Source organism: Spermophilus citellus, assembly GCF_964194105.1.
Source record: "Spermophilus citellus genome assembly, chromosome: 11".
Classification (NCBI taxonomy): domain Eukaryota; kingdom Metazoa; phylum Chordata; class Mammalia; order Rodentia; family Sciuridae; genus Spermophilus; species Spermophilus citellus.
Window position 1 is genome coordinate 111782665 of NC_138192.1, and position 25573 is coordinate 111808237.

General features: G+C 33.4%; 1 protein-coding gene across 3 annotated transcripts in view; it reads right to left on the reverse strand.

The window, feature by feature from the left end:
• The window catches only part of ERBB4 (erb-b2 receptor tyrosine kinase 4), a 1081463-nt gene that overhangs the window by 198894 nt on the left and 856996 nt on the right, over positions 1-25573 (reverse strand). For all 3 annotated transcript variants that reach the window (XM_081261308.1, XM_081261306.1, XM_081261307.1), the window contains 3 exons: positions 23615-23747; positions 18836-18958; positions 14690-14788 (listed from right to left, as the gene is read on the reverse strand). In XM_081261308.1, the coding sequence (XP_081117434.1) occupies positions 14690-14788; positions 18836-18958; positions 23615-23747 (355 nt within the window). The remainder of the gene's footprint in view (positions 1-14689; positions 14789-18835; positions 18959-23614; positions 23748-25573) is intronic.

A 25573-nucleotide genomic window follows, 5' to 3' on the forward strand; every position in this document is an offset into this window, starting at 1 on the left:
TGAACATATTTTACCAAAATGGTTTCTCTTTTTGTTTCTTGCCTTGTTTTTAGAAGTTCAAGTTCACCAAAATTTAAATCTAAGAGGGAGAAAATACTTTATTGATTATATATGGGCAGTAGTGCGTAGGCCTTGCAATAAGATAGATGTAAATTAATGCAAGAATGGTCTGTATGTCATTTTCACTCATCCCAGGAAACGGTGCACCCTTAGAGAAGACTATGGAAGATTACTAGGAGATAAGGACCTCTTCAGACTTAAGAGCAATTTCAGATGGGCCACATCAGTGAAACATCAGAGTTCTCACCAACTGCCCATCTCACAGCAAAACATACCCTGCTGCAGTGCTGACCTCCTAAAGTCAACCAAAGTCATGGTATATGTCCTAGGATGGATTTGCTTTTGAGAGAATTTTATAGACTTCAAAACTGATTTATCTTTTTCAGTTTATTCTAAGGTGTGCCATCCCAAAGGGAACATAACTCAAAAGATGGCAGATGAACAGAGGCTATTTTCGCATAATATTCTTAGTTTGCTTGTAATTTAGCAGACAATGGATATATTCATGAAAATAGCTATTATTATATTTACCTGAGCCTGTCAGAATTATTAAAAGTGACGTTTTATAATTCTATAACATTCAATACATATTAACATTAGTTTTGGCCTCTTAATACTGAATCAGTTAGCTCTTTGTTATTCTTCTTTTGAGAAACATCAATTAGCTGGGCTACCCATTGGGTTCCTGGCTTATAGGTAGCAAAAGTACAATTTAGACTAAGATCTTCTAAACCAAACTCTCCATTCAATATTTATACAGAAGAGGTCTCCAAATTAGTACTTATAAATGTCTCATTAAAATAGAAAACTAGAATCTCCCAGTAAGAAAAATCTTATAGAAGTCACCTAGAAATTTAATTAAATTAATTAAATTTTAGACAAGATGGTAATAAGTTCCTCTGGACAATAGATGAAACACTAAATAAAGGAATGAATCTAGATAAAAATTCTGTTTACTTCAGAAGCAGTAGAGAGACTTTATGCACCATTAGTAAAGTCCTTTATAGCATTTCAGTTAGGATATGTTGCCAGAAGAATTCTATCCAAACTGTAAATATTTCAATTCCCATTTGCAAATAGCAATATTATTTCCTTAAGAGTTATAAATGCCCATGAAGTACATAAATACAAATTTACTGTACAAAAAATCTTTAAAGAGATATGTGGCTATAACAAGAGAACATAAATAGGGGAGAAATACATGAATGTTGTTTTGAAAATGCACTATTATTTTCAATAGGCAGTTATTTTCAATGATAACTATATAACTAAAGCAGCAGAGTTAAATTATCTCTAGCAACCTTATTTTATGATTTATATGTTTAGAAAATATAAACTAAAATGTATTTATACATTAAATAGAGAATTCATGGCAATCTTTGGGCAAGAAGTTACAGCGAAATATTCCTAAAAAATTATCTCCACAAGTAATAATAACATTAAAATGGAAACTAACAGGTAATTGCTTATATAAATAAGATTTAAACTATAACATTTGTAAGTTCATTTAAATAAATATATTTGAGATAATAGTGTACATTTTAAATTAAGAAATTATGTGCCCACATCAAAGAACTGTATGTAAACATCCTTTGACAAATTTAGTGTTAAAAAAGTTATAGAAAAATGTTCTTATACTCATTTATTTTTTCCTTACTCAAAGCCAATTGCAAAGCACAAAAACATAATGACAAAAACCGTGTGTGTGTGTGTGTGTGTGTGTGTGTGTGTGTGTATGGAAAAATAAAATAAGGATAGAAAAACTGAAAAATTGGGTCAATTTATTTTCTAAACTTCTTATATTTTATTACATAAAACCAAAAGTTTTAGCCAGGTGTTATGGTACATGCTTATAATACAGTAACTCAGGAGGCTGAAGTAGAAGCCAGCCTCAGCAATTTAGAGAGGCCCTAAGCAACTCAGTGAGACCCTGGTTCAAAAAATAAAACAAAACAAATCAAAAAAGCTTTTTAGCAACAAATAAAAAGAAAACTGAATATTGTAGAGTGTAATATAGAGGTAGGAGTAAACAATAAATAACATTAGACTATTGCAATCAAGTGAATTGGAAAGCCAAATATCTTTGGTGTTTCTGTACTACTGCAGAGTTCAAAAGATCCCTCAACTCCATCATTAATTATGATATTGTCTTCTTCTAATCTCTTGTTACATTTTCTCTGTTCTGTCTGAAGAATCATTCTGTCATGAAGTCAATTAAACATGATACTAAACTCTAACTTCACTAAGGTTAAGGCTGTGTTGTGCTAGTTATCATAATCTTAGAATACAGAGATAACAAGGGACTGCAAAGACAGTCAGCACTTTACAAAGCTATTAAAAATTAAATAAACATATTTTACCAAAATCAAAACAATTTTTTTGGTAACAGTGATTGAACCCGGGGGGTGCTTAACACAACCCCAGTACTTTTAATTTTTTATTTTGAGACAGGGTCTCACTAAGTTGCTTAGGGTCTTTCTAAATGGCTTTGAACTCATGATCTTCCCACCTCAGCCTATGGAGTATCTGGGATATGAGCATGCACATCCACTTCCTGCTCAATTCAAATATTTACTGAGAACTTGTTCTTCAGCACTCTGCTATTTTGTGAGAAATAACTATTACCAAAATACTTTTACAATCTTGTAGGGTGGTCTGCAAAACTAACATACCTGCAGGTAACTATTATCTGCGTTTACAGATTTAGTAGACAATAAGAGAAAAGATGGTAATATAGGTTGAAATTTATTTTTTAAATTAAAAATATATGAAAAACACCTCTATACACAATAATAAAATACTTTACCAAGAGTACTGTAATATATTCTTTATGTAAATGAGTCTCGCACAGTTTGAAATAAATTTATTTTAAAGGATGTTGACTCGCTGTCTTAATCACAAAAGGAAAATCTTTTTTGGGTTTATTCTCAAATCCCTTGTGTTTGCAATCTTCCCATAAAGCTTCCACATTTCCTATAATTAATTTTCCACATTTGTTAAAACTGATCATTTTTAATTTACTGGTCGGATTCACCTATTATTTGTATATCTTATACCAAACATATTACTTATTCACTAAAATTTCTTTGTGGGGCTACAAGAAAATTAGAGGAAAATCAAATAGGTCTTTAAATCTTAATTATATAAAAAACAGAGAGGCAGAAATTAAAAAGAAAAAGAAAAAGAACTGGCTACCTTGACTATTTTCTTAACCAGGAAACAAATGAAAAAGGAAATTTATCTCTGACCATAAATCCCAAATGCTTTATTTTCATTTTCCCCAAGTTAACTTTCTCACCTAGCTAAGCAGCATTTTCTGCTATTATTAGCAGCTGGACCAATATCAGCTGACCAGTATCCGTCAAACTCCTTGGTTCAATGAGCTCAGGGACTCCCAAGAAACTGCATATATGCAGACTTCTGCTTATATCTTCTAATTATTTTCTAACAGATAATGGAACATTAAAGTCCAGAGAAGTTAGATTAAACTTGCAAGTGGATCAAAATCCTACATAAAATTATAGTGGTGAAGATCACTGTAGAAAACTCTAAGCTTTCTAGTTTTGAGATGCAGGTCCTCACTACTTATTCGTCCATGAAAACCTAGTTTCACAATTTTATCAACTCAGAAATACTTATTCTTTTCTAATCACACTGTGCTGTTATTAGATTGTGTAAATTGTGAGAGGTATGCAAAAGATGATTTCCTTGGAGCTGCAGTCCCATTTAGGAAACTTCACAAGAAGAAAAAAAATCTTGGTATCTATTATTTCTTGGAAAAAATATCAAGTTCTTTATATCATATATATATATATATATACATACACATACACATACACACACACACACACACAAACACACATATATATACACATATATTATTGTTTTATAACTCAAAGAAGTATGGGTTCTATGGTTATCATTTAATAAGAGCTGGTAATGGTGAAATTAAAACATTCATGCAATCTCAAGCATCATTTTTAAAATAAATCCAGAGAATATGTGTGTGTTTATTTTAAATAAAGTTATACACAGCTTGATATTCTAATCTGAAGCTAAAAATGAGTGACACAAAATGTTCCATGGAGCCATATTAAATAAGAAAATGACAGGCCATCAACATGCCTTTTAGAGGCAAGAATCTCTTGAATAAGCCTGATTTCCTCATTACAACAGGCAGTTTCAGGAACTCAGGAGAAAAAAGCCATTTTACCAGTTGTGGCTAGTGTCTCTCAATGTGATTTTTTTTTTTTTTTTTTTTTTGAGGAAGCAATGTAATGGTAGGAAAAGCCTGTGGACTTTGGAGTTGGAGGACTTTCATTTCAAATCCAGGCTCTGTCTTCTTCACTGATTTGGAAAGAGGACAGTGATTCAAATATAGCTTAATTCTCCTCTCAAAATACATGGGGTTTTCTGTTTGTGGTGCTGGGGACTAAACCCAGGGCCTCATCCATGTTAGGCAAGCACTTTGTCACTGAGCTATATCCTCAGTCCCCCCAAAAGACTGTTATTAATAAACATTTTTATGAATTTATGTGGCATCAAACATTTTTTTCTTCAGATTTATCACTGTGTTCCTAATTTAACATACTTGATTTTAGAAAATATTTTTAAAATATCCCTACTATTAATTATTGATTTAGGGTAAACATAATTAAGGATACACTAGGCTGGTCCCCTTTCAACTTGACTTTAGTATGTTTTTAGTTAGCATTTTGGTCCAAATATACTTCAGTCCATTTCCACGTTATAAATATTAGATCCTATAGTTTAAAATGTAGGGAAGAATGGTTATGTATAAATAAAAGAGTAATCTTCCTTGTTTATATAATACCTTCATTTGATCTGATGGAAATCACTGTACATGTAGTCCAGGATGACTGAAGTAAAACTAAATGCTGAACATTAAGATCTCTGGCAATTGGGATTGATCTCTGCTTCAGAGGCCCCTTTCACTATGACCATTCCTTGCAGATGATAATGCTAGGGCGATAATGCCAACAAAGTTTCTGTTCACAAATCCCTTCAATGTGACAAAGTAAAAGCAAACCCTGTTAACTTTTTCAGATTTTGACACAGTAAGCATAGAAAATAGAAGACAAAACTCTTATTGATACAATAGTGGTGTGAGGTAGGATGAAGAATTCTTTTTCATCATTTTAAGAAAACTACCATAAAAAATGTTTATGAAGTGGTCGTTTTTTAGCAACACAAACCACATGACCATTCTAATAGATGATCACCCAGTGATGCCATTAAATTTGCAAAGGCACATTTACATGATTGGAAGTATATTTGCCATTTGCGTATACTTTACAGTGAAGTGAATATATGTATTCACTCCAGAATTTAGGTCCATAGATATGATGTTTATGTATGTGTGTGTATCCCATGGCAAACATCATGGCGTAATAACCCTCTAGTCTCAAGCCAAATCACTTTCTTGTGAATAAATAAGATGACTTGATGCCATATAATGTAAACCAGGATGTCTTGTAGGCAGTTCCTTTCTCTACCGAAGAGACAATATTTTGTATCCTTAAATCTATAAACAGATCATTAACAAAACTGTCTACATCAAACTTTGATAAGTCTCAAATTATTTTCAGATATTATGGAAATTCTATTTCTTGGTCTTAGCTTACTCTGTGAGCCAAAGTTTTCAACTTGTGTTTTATAAACTATCTTAATATTATAAATGGTTATTCTTAGTTTTATAGTCAATGGACATTTTTTCTAAGACAGCATAATTATCAAATACTATTCAGACTGGAATCAGAAACTGCACATGATAAGTCTAATTCTCCTCTAGCTCCATATGGCACATCCTCTAATCATGTATAAAATTCCCGAAATTGTAAAGTTTAAAGAGCTGGAAAATGTCTATGATATGGAGATCTATATTCTATATTCTATAATAGACCACAGATTTCCATTCACCAAATTTAAATACTGTCACAATAGACTCTGTGCCCTTGAAGAATGTCTTTTCATTCACATAAATTCAAGGAATGTTCCAGAGAAATAGAAGCAGTCAAAAGGCTCATGAAGTTGTACATTGAGGCTTAAGGAGAATAATCTGTTTGAATTTGGGTAGTCACTTTCAAGTACTTCAGAAAAAAAAAATTAAGCCTGTTGGAATGTAGAACCTTGTCAAGTACTTTGTTTGCTTTGAAATTCTTTAGTAACCCTTTATTCATTCATTTGTGCATTCATTAAATTTTGGGAATCCAAACAAGGAGAACTTTTCCAATGAATTACATCCCATCCCCAAACCTTTTTATTTTTAATTCTGAGACAGGTCTCCTTAAGTTGCTTAGAGGCCCACATATTGCTGAGGCTGGCCTCAAACTTGCAATCTTCTTGCCTCAGCTTTCTGAGTCACTGGGATTACAGGCCTATAACATGACACTCTGCCCAATTCTTTTGTAAACCCTTAAAGCAATACTTAAAGCTCAAGTTTTAGGAAAGCTACTGAATTCAGTTAACTGTTACTGTCAATAAATTTTAATGACTACAATCAATTAATTTTTTATTTATTTCTGTCAAAACTGATGATAAAATCGACTTTTTTCCCCTCTTTACATAGGACCCCAGACTTGCATCTTTAGTGCTACTGGAACAGAACTAAATGGACAGGAGACAAAGGAGGGAAGGAACTCTAATAACACATTTTAAATAGAAGAGCAAACACTATCCAATATTCCTAAAGAAGATTCCAAGAGCTCAGGAGTAAGATGTTGAAAATGATACCTAGAATTACTTCCCACATCAAGGAAAACATTCAGATAACTGTCTTGAAGATTACCTGTTCTTGGTTCCCCTAGCAGATACTAGAGCAGGTTACTGGCTCTCTATGCACAGGAGAGAGTCTTCCAAGGGTTTCCTTCCTCAAAAAAAGCCTCCAGAGGTTTCAATGAGCCTTTCTTACAGTCAAAAGGGAAAGCCTATTTCTTAGGGATCTCTTTGATGCTTTGGACTTAGAACAACCACTAAACTGATTTTGGACAAAACAAATAGAGATGAACTATATCAATACATAAGAAAAATGATGTAAGGACAAGATGCCAAATCAAGATAGAACTATTGGGATAAAACAGTACAATTATGCTGAAATGGAGTGGGTTTAAAGGAAGAATGATAAAAGTCCTTAGGAAGTAGAAAGATAATTCCATTCAGACAGTGAACTGTACAGTGGCTGTTCTTCTTAACCTGTAAAGGTAAAATTTCTAAGCTGATTCCAAGCTGCAAAAGTTTGAGTTAAAGTGTAAAAGACTGAGCATTGTAAAGCTTCTAGATTACAAGGCCTGGGCTAAAAAGTAAAAGACAATTGTTACAATTGTAAAAGTCTATTGTTACAACTCCTCTGCTACCCCTGGAACCTGTAATCTCTGTAAATTGTTAGGCCAATGCGGGAACTGCCCAGTAAATATCTCCATTGATTCCCTGGTTGTTTAATAGCTAAGGGCTCCAGGTAGCATGGCACGTAAGCATCTAGGCCCCAGAACCAATCAGTTTAAATGTGTACCCCACTTAGAAGTGACCAATCACCCCTGCCCAAACTGTTCCCGCCAATGAATGTGCTAATCACGTCTCAGAGTTGTTGTTCAATTTTCCCACCGCCCTCTCCAAAAAGTGTACTTAAGCTCTGCTTGATCTCTGCTCTGGGCTCTAGGCTGCTCTCCCTTCTTGAGTGAGCACGGAGCCCCAGCGCGCTGGAAGGGATCCCTAATAAATCCCCCTTGCCATTGCATGAAGCTAGTCTCGTGTGGTCTCTTTCTCCGACGCTTAGCTGGACCCTTACAAACCATGCGCCCTTATGGTACTTGCCAGTAGAGGCTTAGTCAACAGACAGGGCCCCTCTCTTAACCATCCTGTTTTCTAGTGATAGAGAGCGAGATTCTACAAGAAAAACTAAAATAAAACTAGTGTGTAATAACTATTTATAGTATTGTTATAAAGACAAAATTCTGAGTTCTGTTAGTAGATTATAATTTAGACTGAGGAGTCAGGAAATAGCTGTTTGCGGAACCATACTTAAACTGAGAAAGCAAGGATAACCAGGAATTCATTAGGTATAATTGGGGGATGAACACTTGAGGCAATGACACTAACTGGCTTGGGTTGTAATTAGACTGAAAAGAAAGAGAAGAAAAAAGAGAAAGAAGACCAGGGAAGTGACGAGAAGCTCTGTAAACTAAGAGTATGTTATTTTAGTGATGACATTATAAGATGGGATGCAGAGGAATTATGGATTTTAAACGTTGCATTAAAAATTTGGGGGATTAAATTGAAAGTTATTCTCATAATTCACACTGAAGAAGTCAATGGCCTGTATTAAGGTGATGGCAGTGGAATACAGAAAGGAGAGGATGCTATCCAAAGAAATATGTGGCATGGAATCAAAGCATCAGCTCTTGAATTGGAAGAGGATGATTCGAATTATTGTGACATTCAAAGAAATCCTTTCTGATAGGGGAAAAAAGGGTGAATGGAGATACAAATTATTTAAATAGGTGTAATTAAAGGCAGAAAATATTTAGAAGAGAACTTGAAGAGATTCATTGAGGGTTGTGTTAAACTTGAGATGTCCTTGAGATTCCAATGTCACCATACCAAGGACGAAAATTAAGTTAGACTCATGAGACTAGAGATAGAATTTGATAATCTAGGGAGATTGTTATGATTTAGATGTTAGCTGTCCCTCAAAAGCTCATGCTTGAGACAATGCAAGAAGGTTTAGAGGTGAAATAATTGGGTTATGAGAGCCTTAACCCAATCAGTAAATTAATTCCCTGTCAAGGATTAACTGAGTGCTAACTATAGGTGGGTAGGGTGTGGTTAGAGGAGATGGGTCATTAAGGGTATGCCTTAGGGGTATGTATTTGGTGAGATGAGCTTAGACTTCTCTCTGCTTCCTAAGTCATGTTCTCAGCTGCTTTCCTCAGCTATACTTTTCCACCAAGATGTTCTGCCTCACCTCTTGCCCCAAGGAATAGAGCCCTCTGAAACTATGAGTCCCAAATAAACTTTTTCTCTTCTAAAATTCTTCTTGTCAGTCCTCTTATTCACAGCAGTGAAAAAAAAGCTGACTAAAACAGAGATATATGGGGAAAACTGGTAGATTGTAAAGAGGTTTGGACCCTGACCCTGAGAAAGTTTCAATTTTTCTAGGATTGCTCATTGTCAGCATGATTTTGAGAAGCTGGAAAGCTAAAGATTTTTGTTAAGAATGCAGTTATAATGCTGGGACATGAATCTAAGTGAACTGCAGAAGGATATGAAGATAGGTGGCAGCCCAGGCCTAGGAGACATGGCAAGGTCAAGACATGGAAAAGGAATTAGAAGACAGGAGAATGTGGCTGTTTGCAACAATGATTTCAGATGTGATGTTTCTGTTCATGACAGTTCTAAACAAATAATAGGACATAAATAAGAGCCAATGAAATGAATTGTAACAGATAGAATTTACTTAGTTAATAGAAAATTTTCTTTCTTCTCTCCTTTTTTTTAGTAAAGTTTTTAAACACTTTAAATTTTGTTTCTAATGAAGTTTATAGTTTCTCTTTCTGAACATATCATTTTATTATTAAAAGCAAAGCAATTCTTCATAATTTTCAAAAATTACTTTGGCTTTATTTTTCTTAAGAAAAAGAGGATAGTTAATAGCCTTTTCAAAATCATAAAAACAGTATAGGACTCTGTGACATTTAAGTAATGGGTCTTAAAAGAAAATTCTGAATATTTTTAACTTCTGAAAGAGACAAATTTTATTCAGACATTCAAATGCCTAAAATCCATAAAGGCAAAAGACATAATTAAATTAAACGCTATGAAGTTTCAAAAGTCCACTATTAATAAGACACAGGACCTAGCTAAGAACTACTATTGATTACGTGAAGCCATATACATGAGATTTTTTAAATGTGAAAATGTTAGAGGAAAAACTATATTTTCACAACATTTTGCAATTTGCTATAATCTGAGAGAAAATATTAACTACTAGCTAATTGTATTCATCTCATCCCACTAATATGGCATCAGTTAGAGTTGAAAAAACTCCCATCAAGGTACTGAATACCATAAAGGCAATACAGAAAAGAGAAACAGGCACAATTCACATGGATGTTTCTTTGGAAAATAGAAAAATGGTAATTGTATATGATAAATAAAATTTCTTATAGTATAGGGAGAAGGAAACAAGTTATTCTTTTTTAAAGAATAATATGACCATTTGCACAATAAAGTCAGGGGATATGGAATACATGTACCCTGTGTGGGGACTTTGGCAAGGGAAAGCTGAAACTGAAGCCAAGCAGATTCACGAAAGCACTAAACCAGTACTGCTGGTCACTACTGGAATTCCAGAACTTCTTTCATTCATTCCTGGTTTATTTTTTAAAGAAAACAAATGATTTAAATAAAACATTTAAAACCAATATCAATGGATAATAGTGTTAAATTTCAGGGGAAAAATAGAGTAACGAGATCCCTGAAAAACTCAAAAAAAAAAAAAAAAAAAGCCTATTTGGTTTTACCAGACCATGGTCCCTAGCTCCAGGAATCTTTCTTAGTAACCTCATTTCCTAGGGATGTGTTCTGCACAATTTGGTGGATTAAAAAGAAACCAAGCGCGCGCGCGTGCACACACACACACACACACACACACACAATCCCTGCATTTTCCCAGTGAAATTATGCTATCTGAATCAAGAACTGGGAACATGTATAAATGCAGTCATTCTTTGTATGAAGGTAGACCCTTAGAGTCATTTTCTTAATGCTACTTACTGTTATCTTCCTTTGGGGGATGAAGAATGTGCTGACCATTCACTAGCAGTGTATTATTATTGTCATTATGAATCCATTAGATATATTCAGGTGAGCTAAGTAACAGCCGTGTGAACAATTTCTTCTTCTCTTGCTTTTAGTATAGTATTTGATAGAATACAAACTGTTCCTTATTTACTTTTTGCCTTTGGTAAAAAGTCCAAGAAAATAGAAAAGTCCTTTTCTCTGCCCTTGGTTATCAATAGAAGTGCTGGGTGTGGCAATGAGTTTTGAGAATCTGCATTTGTGTCATTTATTAGAATAACCAGTAAAAAAACACAGCTCTACCTGTTAAATAGAGTAGTGGTACTTAATGAATCTGTAATATCCCCACTAAATATGCAGTTAGGGGAGGTATGAAGGAGTCTAATGCTTAATAAAAGTAAGCAGTTTCTAGTGGAAGCTTTTCTATAAAAGGTATACAACACACACCTCAACACAAAGAGATACAAACACTAGTTTGCAAAAGAGACATGTAGTACAGTGGCAGGATCTTATTTGAGTTTGAAAGTTATCCTTGAAACACTTTACCATAAAGAGGTCCTGACTAATTTTCACCCACCTTTCATTACCCAATGGCTTTCTTGGGCCATGGGAGCCTGTTTAGTATACCCAGCACAGGTTACTGCAAAAAGCTAAGTGTCCTTCCCGTCCAGCAGCCCTCAACCAGTGATGGAGAGAAGCTGTTGCAAGGGCTTCAGGTCCCTCAGTCCCTGAGTAGGATTCCTTTAATGTGTGTGTTTTGCACTTGCTGCCAGCATCTCTCCAGTACGAAGAAGTTCTACTTGCTCACCATGGCAGCTACCATTACTGGATTCCCTTTCTTATTTCCATACTCTCCCATTGAAGAATCCTTCATCTCCAAAATAAATCACTGTTATTCAAAACTTGGTTTCACAAACAGCCAAACCATTCATGAACAGAAGAACCCAAACTAAAACATAATGTCAAACATATTATATTTAACTTAGGAACTGATGAACATTCATCATTTCAACCAAATCCTTATGTTCAAATTAGATATAATTTTGCTTATACGAATTTTTTATTATGGTTCAATATGTTAAATACTTCAATGATCTACCCACACAACAGAGCTAAAACTGTAAGTATGAAATGTAGCCATATGTTTGCATGAAAATCACACCAACCAAATTAACATACTAAATTCACCAGCAGTATTTTCCAGTTAAACTGTTTTAAGTATTATGATGCTATCCTTCGGATGCTTCAAAAGAAGTAACCAAAATAGTAAGAAAGTGTTTCTGTCTGACAATAATGGAAATGCTGCCAATAGCTGTCCATCAATCTTTTAATTTTCTAGCATCTATCCCAAAATGGGAAAGACATGGTCAAAATATTTTACTTATTTTTTAAACTTTTAAAAAAAGAACAGACATTTTAAAGTCTGTTGGATATAAATCCACCAACCATCTAGGAAAATGAGTCCTTTCGTGACTCAATCAGAAAATCAGGTTCATCGAAAATTCAGCAGAAATCTAAGACTTCAAGCTGCCATCCCCACTCCTGTTTCCATGGGAATAGGCTTCAGATCAAGAAGGAAAAAAAATAGATGGGGTTAGGAGCTTTCAAATAATCATTCAAAATCATGATGAGGTTTTTAAAGCTTCTTTTTCAGGTGATTTTTTTGTAGCCTCTTAACCCCCTTTTGCCAGTCTGTTTCCATGGAAATATGACAAAAATGGCTGTCCAAGCCTCCAGCAGAGATATTAGCATTCTTGTGAATTTCAGCTTTGGCTGCAGCCTAGGCTAGGCAAGATTTTTTTTTCTATCACTTTGATATATTAACCTACACTGGTTTTACTTACTGTAATTTCTCCTTATAATTTCTACTTTCTTTGAAAACTCCCTTCACAAATTTCTAGCTATGATCAAGATCAAATTGAATAAGTGGTACATCACTGAAAAAGGCTTCAGTTTTAACTTTTATACATAAGCCAAGACATATAGCTGCAGGACGTGCCAGAACCTTTAGAGACCCACAGAAGAAAACATTATTTAGTTACTAGACCTGATATTTATTAGATAGCTTTGGGAGATATGCAACAAGGCTAATATTTAAGTTAGTTAGCCAGTAGTAAGGCACATTATTAACTGTTCAGAACACCTGATTCATACAAGCTGAGTATTGTTGCTACTATGTATTAACCAATGATAAATTAAGCTAAAATTAGCCTTATATAAGGTAGTCAGCATTATACTCAAATACATTGTTCAAGGTCACAGACTGAGATCCTGTAAAACTTTTCAGAAAAGCTTTCAAGAGAAACTGGGTAGGAATATATAGCAATCCATCTATTAAAAAAAAAATCAAAGCGCATATGCTCGCATCATTTTTCACATAAAGGTCATCTGAAAATCAAAATCATTCTTATTAATGAAGACATTATGTTAAAAGATACAGAAAGAACATATATGGATCTTTGCTAGAACCCCTGGCAAGATATCTTGTGTTGAATATGAAAAATAGCAGCGTGCTACATATGTAATTTTATTCCATCCTACTCTCTGAAATTTGCTGAGCAGTTCAATCTACAATTTGTGCTAGAGAAAATCTTAAAGTTCTGATTGACCTCATATAATACTTCCATTCTTGAGCACTGTTATTCTATAGTCACAGCTTTAACTATAGAGTCCTACCTTCTGAATTTGAGTTGAAAAAATAAAATTTAAAGTGATAATCATTAGATTCAGACAGATTCCTAATTTAAATTTAGCAGAGATTAACATACTGTGGAAACTAATCCTATTTTTTTTAATAACTAAATAGATCATTGCTATAATAAAGTAAGGCAATCAGTCAACTAATTTTTCAAATCATCCTCACTAGTTTTAGAATGCAGTCTGTCATCATAGTTAAGCACACAGTCCTAGAAAACAGGATTGACTCCCAAAACAAATCTGGTCCATACTTGTTTGTATAAATGAAGTTTAACTGACACATCCATTTATATTTTATATTATTCTGTTTTGTCTTAATTACCTATGACTACTTTCTTGCCAAAAAGGGCAGAGTAGGTACCACACTGCAGATATGGGATATAAATCCTGTTGATTCTCTGGCTTACTGAGAAAATATTTGCTCATCCCTGCTCAACCCTGGCTACCTGAACCCAATGCCTAGATGAGCCATCTCCTAACTTTGAGATCTTGGGTTGACTTTGGGTTTACCTGGACTGTTGAGCTGTCAGGATTAGATGAACTTTTTTTTAGGTAAATTATTTATAACATAGTGTAGCATTTACTAAACACTTCATTAATATTAATTACTTCCGAGAACAGTGTTTGGCATTTTGTAAGCACTTTGTACATATTAGTGATACACCTTTGCCACTACCACATAGTCCTAAGAGTGTTCAGTGAAACTAATTTTAAGAAATATGTTTATGATGCCCAAATTTTGAATAAAAGTGGTGATTTACAGTCATTGAATATGTTTTCTTTTCAAATTATGTATTTTTTCCTTTAAAAGATATTTGAGTACTTAATATTATAATATGAAAATGTTACATGTCTGATTCACAGAAGACAATTCACCTTGGGTATTGTAAGTAACTTCAGATTCCAAAGCAGTTTCTGTTGCACTATGTAGGCAGATGGTTGCAAACCAGAAGTTATCAAAAATTATATAATGATATAAAATGGTCTTGAAATTTTTTTTAATTATAAAATTATATCATTTTCTGAAAAGAAAGTTTAGAAGTTGTGGGGATTTTATTTTTTTAACAGTCTATTTGATAATGGAGAAAACTGTGATTGACTGGGTGCCTATACTTACATCCATGAACTCCACATTGGCTTTGGGACCAGTCGTCTCATTGAGAATCTTAATAGCCACAGGAATCTTCACTGTTTCTCCTTCAGGTACCCAAATGCCCTTTCAAGAAAAATAATATTTACATTAAATCCATAGTAAGATATGGATACTAAATATAGCAGAAATAAAATTTAATTTAATCGCTCAATCTACTAACTCTTAAGCATAATTATAGATTCTTTATTTTTCATTCAATGAACATTTATTTAGCACCTGTTATAACAAGATTCTCTGCATCTTTTTTATCTGCTTTCATTTTTGAAGATGGATAAAACATGCACTCCATGTCAAGTTGTCTATACTACTAACAAATTCAACTTGTGGGCATGAGAAAACATTGAAGCAGTATAGAAGAGCAATATCTGATTTGGAAGATATTTTCAGTCTTCTATTTTTTAATATATTCTCAACTCTAATTTAGAGGATTAGGCTAAGAAATGTTGAAAGTTCTTTTCAGCTTTAATGCTATCTATTCTGCAACTATTCTGAACTTTTTCAAGTTCATAATGAATTTTAAAAGGTGATTACTTTAGAATTAGTGTTCAGACACAAGTGCTAGGGATTACTGCACAAATATTAATTTTTATTATCATACCCCATGTGTACATGAAGGACTGTTATTATCTTTGAGGTAAATATAAAATATTTAAATTGGCCATTGCTAATTCTCTCTTTTCTTATTAACATGTAATTGTAACATTTGAACAGAATCTATACATTGGGAAAGTATAAAGTTGATAGAGTTTGAGTAAAGAACACCATCAAGCTAAATAGCATTTCTACATGAATTTAATTCAAACACTTAAATGACGACAATTATTCTGATAGGACATATGAGAATGCTTGGATTATATAACAATGTTTTCTTAAAAAAATATTTTCCCAAATGAACACAGAAGCAAATACGAGGTTATGAGAGAAAAATTAAAATTCCCAAATTATAATTCTGTAGCCTTAACATAAAAAATATTATGCAATTTTAACATTAAAATGAAAGAATAAAAAATATTCATTACTCCTGAATAGAATATCTACATTTCCTCTCTTTCTTGATATTAGCTGCTTATATTCACATCACTTTGAACATCCATGCTAAAACATACATAAAATTGTACTATTCAAAGTTGTAATAATATGAGGAGACCTAAACACAGAATTGTTAAAAAAATAACAATAATAGAAGCAAAAAAAAAAAAAAAAAACCCAAACTACTTTGACCTTTAAAAGGTAAATTTAGAATTATGGTTTTCCTAGTCAGAACCAATAGGAAAATTTAAATATCAAATGAAAAATAATAGGCTAAGCTCCTTATGGTATAAAATTAGAAACAAACAAATTAAATCAGAAATGGAAAAAAGTAAGTAAAAGCCCAGGACCTGCGAACCTATATTTTCACACTGATTGTGTCTAGGGTAGAGAACATAATTATCATTATTCTATAAAATGACCACAGAATGTGGTACTTTATTAAGACACAGCATCAATATCAAAGTATTCCTAAATAATACTTTTAAAATAAGAATATAAATTCAGTGTGAATTAATTTTATTGCTTTGGAAATAAGTATGGTTATTATTTTCTAAGGCTGTCCAGATAAAAATTCAACTATGCTGATACCTATGATATTGGTTCTAATCTTTCATGCTTACACATAGTATATCTCCATTTTGGAGGAAAAATTACTAAATAATTGGTTGAGCAATTTGCATTTCTCTAGTCAAGAATAATCCTTTATAGTTTAAACTTAGAACTACTGATATATTGATTAAAACCTAGGACCAACCATTCACATACCAAGCATAAAATCCAAACAAACTTATGGAACTTCTAATAAACTTTAATTACAAGTAATTTCAGTGAAAGGAAACATTCATGAACAACAGAAAAATAATTAGTGTTAGTAAAAATACTGATGCAGCTTTATTATTAAATATTTAAATGTGTAGTATTTTTCCTTGCTGAGGTCATCAGATAGTATTTAGTCCTAAAGTATCATATCTCCATGGTTTAAAATAAATTTTAATTCCTGAACTATATAAGAAAGAGTATGATTATACTTTAGAACAATCCAATAAGTAATTTTAAAAAGGGAAGTGTCTTTTAATACATTTAAAGTTAGCATTTATCTCTTGTCTATCTTCTCTATATACAAACAAATCTGCTAATTCACATTAAATTTTGTCAGTGTAAATGCAGAATTGTTAAAACACCAATATTTAAGAGAAGAAAGCTCTAATATATTTCTATTGACTTATCCTATAGCTAAGCACAGACCCTTCAGTCATATCTATGGATATAGAGAATTGAAGCAATTACCAGATAATTCTTGTGGGAGAATCCTGCAATAGATGATTAGAATGGGGATTTATGGTAGCTAAGTGATCCAGAATGACTGTCAGTATTAATCCAATTCACTGTATTACTTTTAACTTGCCAATTTCTAAATTCATGACTGGAATCTATGATTATACATATATTAATCCAAAAAAATTGCTTGATGCTATTTAACATAGATACAAAGATTGGAAATATAAACTTATAAATTAAAATTGATATATTATGTAGATTAAAAATTTAACTGTATGTAATGATAAGTCCAAGTCCATCTTTTCTATAACAATATAAATAAATATGATGTTATTTTTCTTTGAACATACAAATAATTTGAAGATTAGAAAGGCATCACATCATCTAAAATAGTGCCTATGCAAATTAAGTGCCCAGTTAATAAATTCAAATTTAATTGAACAAATTATACACACTAACAGATTATGAAAACTTCTGCATCTTGGTCTTATAATAGAGTTATAATTCTAGAAAGATGAGATTATTTTGGAACACTCAGCAGAGAAAAATAAACTCTATATTCTAACTTGTAATATTTTCTGTTAAATAAATCATGGTATTACTGGGCAAAAAAGAACCATTTTAAAATGTAAAACTCCTAAAATCAAATCTAATTTAGTTAATATGTAAGTATGTAGGCTTGCACATAGCTTTAAGAAAAATATTAAACTGTAGATGTAAATTTTGTAAATTGTAATAGTGAATTACAAGAAGAATTCAGCACTATCCTAGCAGAGTTTCTTATTCTTGTTATTTACCATTCAACAAATTTCACTACAATTAACCTCTGGCCTGGCCTCTGAATTGGTCTTATAATTATGCTAAATAAGTAAACATACAAATGCTATCATTTGAGCTTTTCCTTTCCAGAAATCCCTCTCATTGAAAAACCATGTTGTCATCTATTTCCCCCTAGCTGACCTGAATTTCTCATATAAAGTCAACCTTAGTTTGCACAGAATGTCAGCATCAAGACTATAAACATTAACCACTAAATCATATATGTAAACAGGTAAGCAAAATATGGTTTAGGATCTAGCCCTTTCCTATTTATATATAAGCACATCCATATGAATTCCAAAGAGATCAATCAGGTAAGTTCTGGAAAAGGATAAGAATAAGAGAAGAGCAAGGGATTATGGTTCATTGCCTGGGCATGTCTGGGATTTCATGGAGCACCGTGTAGGAGGAAAGGGAAATGCATTGGGGCTGGGTATTTTGGATACAAAAGGGAATTCAAAGGCAGGGTGATATTGAAATGGGATCACTATGGTTGCTCATGCCTTTAATCCCAGAAACTCAGGGAGGTGAGGCAGGAGGATTGCAAATTGGAAGCCAGTGTCAACAATTTAGAAAAGCCCTAAGCAACCTAAGGAGACCCTGTCTCAAAAAATAAAAATGACTGGGGGTGTAGTTTTGTGTACCCCTACCCCTCTACCCCTGGGTTAAATCCCCAGTACTAAAAAAATAAAATAAAAAAGAAGAAGAAGAAGATGATGAAAGGAAGAAAAAAAAAAGGATCAGAAAGGCCTCTAGAGCAAGAACTCTATTTGCCTATCTTTCAAGACTCTATTTATCCCAGCTTGTTCAATAAAAGTTAATGAATTCATTTATGCAGCAACTTCTTAATACTATAAAGGTCCTCCTCTCTGAATATTAAAAGGAAATTAGGTTGGCTAAAGTAATTACTTTAGCTATTATTTTTTTAAAAGGCTGAAACAAAACTTAAATAACTGATAGTAAGCGTTGTTTTGTACTTACTTTATATACGGTTCCAAAAGCACCTGAGCCAAGGACTTTTACTCTTTTGAGTTCAGTTTCTTTCAAAATACGAAGCTGAGCTTGGTTGGGTGCTGTACCACTGGGAGTCAGGGGTTCCACCAGCTGCAGAGTAAATTGATAAAATTATATAACTTTCAACTCAGTAAATCAGTCCTGTTCTCAATCCCTCTCCCGCCATTTTCTCTTTCATATAAAAATTCAAATAAACTTTATACAGCAAACAAAACTTTTATGATATGAACCACTTACCACCACAGACACACATTTAGACACTCCTTTAGACCCTATCCTTTCTCTTCTGCTCTTCACCTAGGTGAATTCAAGAAACAAATGTGCTCTACCTTGAGACATGGTAGACTAGGAGACAAGGTGCATACAAAATAGAAATGCTGTCTTTTTAGAGCTCAACATCTATCTGGGCAACTAGGACAAACATGTCAGAAGAGGGAAAAGCACACATGCTGATTCCCTATGACAGAGCTTCTGAAACTGCAGTGAGTGCATTAATCACCCAAGGTTCTTGTTGAAATGAAGATCCTTGTTCAGAAAGTCTGGATTAGGCCTGAAAATTTGCATTTTTACAGAACTCCAGGTGGTAACTATGTAAGAGGATGGTCTTTAAACACATTTTAAGTAGCAAGGCCCTACTGTACCTTCTCCATTAAAAACATAAATAAAAATTTAAAAATTGATGATTTGATTCAAGATCATAAGTGAATACTATGGAATGCACCTTTAGGGACTGAGGCTCATCAATCTGGCTTCCTAAAGGAGATATGCTTTAAGACCATCTTGTGATAAAGAATATGGATTGGCATAGGGAGGGTACAATCATGGTGGGGAAGAGTTTGGGCATAGCATTAGGAGAAGGAGGAAGACATGGAGGAACCCGTGAGGAAATGAGACAGGTCTGAGGATGAGATTAGAGTGGGAGATGCCAGGTCATAAAGTGGGCTGGTTGGGTATAGCCAAAATGTAAAATCAGGCTGACAGTTTTAGATGACACAGTTGAGAAGTGATCCAGCAAGAGAGGATGGATGAACAAGGGAAAGCTATGTGAATGGCTGCTGATCACTTGCACTTGTGAGAGAAAAACTGTCCACAGTTGTCACGTGTTATGCACAGTTTCACTGTTGGAACTTTCATTTACCAGTGGTCAACTGTATTTGGAAAATGTTAAGAGGAAAATTCCCAAAATAAACAATTCATAGTCTTAAAGAACTTTTATTAAAGTATGTTCTTAAAATTGTTCCACTTTATTATTAGTAACCATTATTAATCATTCACTGTGCCTGATTTATTATAAATTGAAGTTCATCAGAGTTATGCATATATAGGATAAAACACAGTATAGGGAGAGAGGGAAGAGTTAGTACAATCCATGGTTTCCGAATCCAGGCATCCCAAGGTCAGGGGGAGCTTGGAAAGTATAATGCGTGGATAAGGTGGGACAAGTACTGCACATAAGGGAGAAGCTGGGTACCAAAAGGCTTATATCCTTTGCTTTGTTAAAATATTTGGTTTAATTCATGCTTGAGGCAAAAAACAAGTGAGAAAAGTAAGACTTTTTTTTTTTCATTTTTAAGTTAAGGATCTAAACTTTAAACAAAGACAAATAGCCTGTTTTTTCTCTGCATAAGGAAATAATTAAGGGCTACTCCTACTCAAATTGTCTTGAAACAACCACAGTATTTCAAAATGTCTGTTTGCAAGACTAAGTGCACTGTGGCCCTCCAGCATGGGTATTATTATCATGCTTCTGTGAACATGATAGCCTACTTAATTAGTGGAACAACAGAGTCCTGAATATAGGTAAATGTAGCAGTAGCAAGAATTTTAGAACGAACACACAAAAAATTATCAATAAATTTTGGTTATTTTCTAATAGGTTGATAACTAATCTGGTTATAATTACATTCAAGTTGCATTTAAAAAGACTCGGGAAAAAAAAATCACTAAATTTGTTCAATGTGAAAAAAAATCTCCAGGAGAGATTTCCCTTCACTTGAAGACAACTGCATTAGAGGGAGTTATTTGATAGATGTGGATACACACCATGTGTATGATGAGTCACTTTACTGAATCACTTTTAAATATTACATACAAAAGTGATATGAAATCATGAAAAATTGGGAAGGGAGTTTCAGCATTTTGAACTAGCTAAAATATATATTAGATATATATGTCTTGACATATAACATGCAATAATTTCTTATTTTGAAAAATGCGGAGTTCTACCTGAGATAGTCTATACATTTTATTTATAATTGCTAAGTTACAAATGTATCGTCATTTAAAATTTTATGCAAATTTATTTTTCTAGAAATTTGAATATTATTTCTTTAAAAGGAGCATATTTTCATTTTATGAGCCAGCAGTGATATGGTAGAGAGAGCACTGAGTTTAAATTTAGAGGACTGTACATCAGTGCCACTACTCACAGACTCAAATTTTATTCCTCTTGGCCCCTCATTTCCCACCTGTTAAATAGATATAGCAATAATCAAGTGAGAGGGCTGTTAATGGATGAAATGGGACAGTACTGTGAAATATTCTGGAACATTTTCTGACATATTATAGGCACTGAATCTATCATTCTTCAAGGGATAGGATCATGTCTCATTAATACATTTTTTAATCAAATCACCTACCAAACATCAAGCTTATAATATATATAAAAAAACTGTGCTTTGAAAAAAATATCTTTTTAACTTTTATGCATATAATAGAAGAAAAAAACCTAGAGAAAAACGATCTGGGAAAGCATATCAATTTTAAGTGTATTCCAACAATATATTATCCTTTCAAAACCTTTCCATTTTGTTGGAAAGTTCTAGCTTTGGCATTTAAGGATTCAAATTAATCCTCTTAAAAATTCCTCTTCTTTTTAGATAGTGGTCAAAAATCACAATAACTTATTTTACTAAGAGAAACATGGGAAATTCTACAATTACTTAATCAGCAAATGTAAAATAATTTGGTCCTAAACAATGATTTTTTTTTTTTTTTGTGGTTCTGGAGATCGAACCCAGGGCCTTGTGCATGTGAGGCAAGTACTCTACCAACTGAGCTATACCCCCCAGCCCCAATCCATTATAAAACCAATACACATGTGTTGATTTAGCAAGGAGATGACAACTTGAAGGACATTCTTAGCACTAGCACTGCACTAAAAAAAAATAAAGCAATTCAACTTTGGCATAATATTGAAAACTTCTTATACATGGTTAAGAGACTTTCTCTTCTATTTATTTGACACCTAAATATCCACTTCTGTTAGAAGTCTTAAGTTCCTTTCCAACTCTGTCTTACTTTACTTTTCAGAATTCTCTTACCCCAAGCTGCCCATGAGGGGGACTTCTACCTGCCTATAGTCTCTAGTTAACTTGAACACGTATAACATATGTGTTGTTTCCTACCTTTCATTCACAAATACATGGTTGAAAGTAATCAAGTGATCTGTAAATATCCAGTTAATGTACACATTACTACTATGTCTTCTCATGTACATACTTGACTATCTTTATCTTGCTTAAATAAGTGCATTGAGGAGAAAGCTTATTCCAGTTTAGAAAACTCCAATCCTTAGAAAGTGTTATCTTGAACGTAGCTGTAAAGTAGTTTCTTGAATCTTTCATATTATTCTCCTATCTAGTTTCAACTTCTGAAGGAAAAGAGCTAAGACTGAAATCATTAGCAGCATGCAAAAGGTATATAAGAATGAATATTCCCAGCCAGGTGCAGTGGTGCACACCTGTAATCTCAGCAGCTCGGGAGGCTGAGGCAGGAGGATTGTGAGTTCAAAGCCAGCCTCAGCAATGGCGAGGTGTTAAGCAACTCAGTGAGACCCTGTCTCGAAATAAAAAAACAAAATAGGCTGGGGATGTGGCTTAGTGGTTGAGTGTCCCTGAGTTCAATCCCTGGTATCTCCCCTGGTACCTCCCCCCCCAAAAAAAAGAAATGTATATTCTCATTCCTATGTTAAGAGGAAAAGCCAGATTGCCACATTGACAATAAGAAAGAAAACAAATCTAGGGTAGCCTGTTTCCAAACAAAATTGCTTCAAATTGTTTAGGCAGGCACTGCTATGGGGATCTGGAGAAAGACATCGGTGGAGCTGAGAATGGTCTGGTGTTTCCCCTGCCCCACTACCCTGTACAGTGAAGGTCTGCATGCTAGAAAATTCAGTGTGGCAATGTGAAGGAAATTATCATAATTTATGGGTAGTTTTCATATTCACAGCAACCATCAGGCATAATATTAAATGCATATCATAAATTGTTCTGTACGTTCTACGATTATATCACTAAGCTTTACCCTGTTACGTTGGTCTTTCATCGCTGGTATAATGAGATCTTTGGTTACCAATTTAAGGTGCTAATTATAGGACACTGTATAGAAAAACTATACGCTTTCAAATGTATTCCTAGTTCTGCCATTGATAGATACTTTCTATCTCTATTGAGATATCTTCTACCCATATCTTGCTAATGGTAACCACTACCCCCAAAACCTGATCTGTCTTTTCCCCAGTGTCATACATCCTGGATCGCTGACATCTAAGCTTTTCAAGTCATGAATCTACCTTAATTACTGCTACTATTTACTATGATTCTTGTTCAGCTTTGTGTATAAAAAAAAGTCATCAGGAAACTGAACAGAACATTCGCTTGCATTTAAAAAACTGAGTAACATCCAAATCTCTAAAATGCTATTGCAAATCTCCAAACATATGAAGAGAAATAATGAACACTCCACCTCTGTTTCCAGGAATCTTCTCAAGGCTCTTTTCTTTTTGATGCTCTTCCTTCTGACATAAACTGCAAAGGTCAGACCTACGATGACCAGGATGAAGAGACCTCCAATGACTCCAGCAGCAATTAGGGGAGTTCTGCCAACCAGAATGAAAAAAAAAATACACATGAAGAAAGAAAAAAAAACAGAAGAAGAGGAAAGATCTGTCGTGCCAGACATTATCCACATTGCATAAATTTGGTCAATTAGAGAAAACGCAAAGAAAAAGAAATACAAATGCACTAGTGCTTAAAAAAATATTTTCTCAAGGCAAAACAGTATTTTTGTTTTGTTTTGCTTATAAGTAACAAACCATGCACATACAACTAATCTTTGGGGATAAGCAGCCACAACATACCATTTCATGAAAAAATGTAAAATTTGGTAACAAGGTAGGAGATATGCTAAGATGTTAGTATGGGAACATTTTAAACTATTTTAGTTTCACTATTATACACAAATAAATGGAAAATACATTTTCATATTATCATTGTGGTATATAATTTTATTTTCAGCATTTTCTATAAAGCAAGCTGTCAACAGTGGCACTACTGACTTTTTGGGCTAAATAATAGCTTGCCATGGGCACTATTCTGTGCATTTTAGGAGGTTTCGTCCCAGGTCTCTGTCTACTAGATGCTGTAACACCCATCCTCCAGTGACGATAATGTCTCTTGACATTGTCAAATATCTGTCAACATCAATCCTAATAGAGAACTGCTTCTCCAAAGCAAAAATGAGTAGTGCAGAGGCATGTGAATCCCCATAACTCTGAAGTAAGAGGGTACTGATATGACCAGTTGTTATTACTGAAAGTGTAATTTGAAACTTTAATAGGGACAACTCAGAATAATGGGTAGGAGAAACCAAAAAGGTTCACACATTTTCAGTGTGATGATGACTGGAGTATGTAGCATATGTAGTATAAGCAAATGTTTCCAAGCATCCTATGTTCACAAAAGAGATCTGCACATTAAATATCACAAAAATATAAGCAATTACAAAGGAGGCATTCAGATAAGACTAGAAATTTTTGTTCTTAAAATGTTTTTCTAATGTGTTTTTAGCAAAGATACAATTTTGAAGCTGAACACTTCTTACTGTTCTCTAAGGTAAATTATTTCCTTGTTTGAAGAGTAATATTCATGTTTTTTTAACATCTTGTTCTAGAATAAAGCAGTCTTGAAATATATCAATTTCCTATACCATAGCAAAACACATGGAGGTTACCTAAAAATATTTGACTAGGAAACCTTTATAGATATCAAAACAAAAAAGAATTCCCTGTATGCTTATAGTTTCTAAAGTATTTTATAGCATATATTCCTATTTTAGAAGAACCTATTCTACATAGTTTCATTCTCTTAGAAAAAAATTACTTACACATGCAAAATAAACTTTGGTTCAAAAATGGATCAGAAATAATGATAGTAGATGATCCTAAATAAAACCTTGGAATTCTAAAGAAATCTTGAGACAAAAATCTGTGTAACTACTTCTATAAATGAAGTCATGTCTTCTAAAGATTATGGCTGTTATATTGTCAAATAAAACTGCTGAAAATCTAAAAAAGTAGTTCATCCTAACAGTTGTTTCTTGACAACTCAAAGTACTAAAGCATACTGAAATGTTGCTATAATTCAACTAGATTTTCCTAAATCAGATTTTCTAAAGTTATAAAAATCTATGCTGGGAAAATTAAACTGTAGTATAGACACAAACTCACCCTTGTGAAATATTTTTTGTATATAACACTGAATTTTTGGACATGCCACATAAATATGTTCTTCAGAAAATATTTCAGATTTTTGACCAAAGGCATAATTTTAAGCACAAGTGCCTAATGTATTCTTGAAAAGATATTACTGCATAAAGAGCTGTATTTTTTTTGTTCTTTAACACCCTTTTGGCAAAGAATTTATG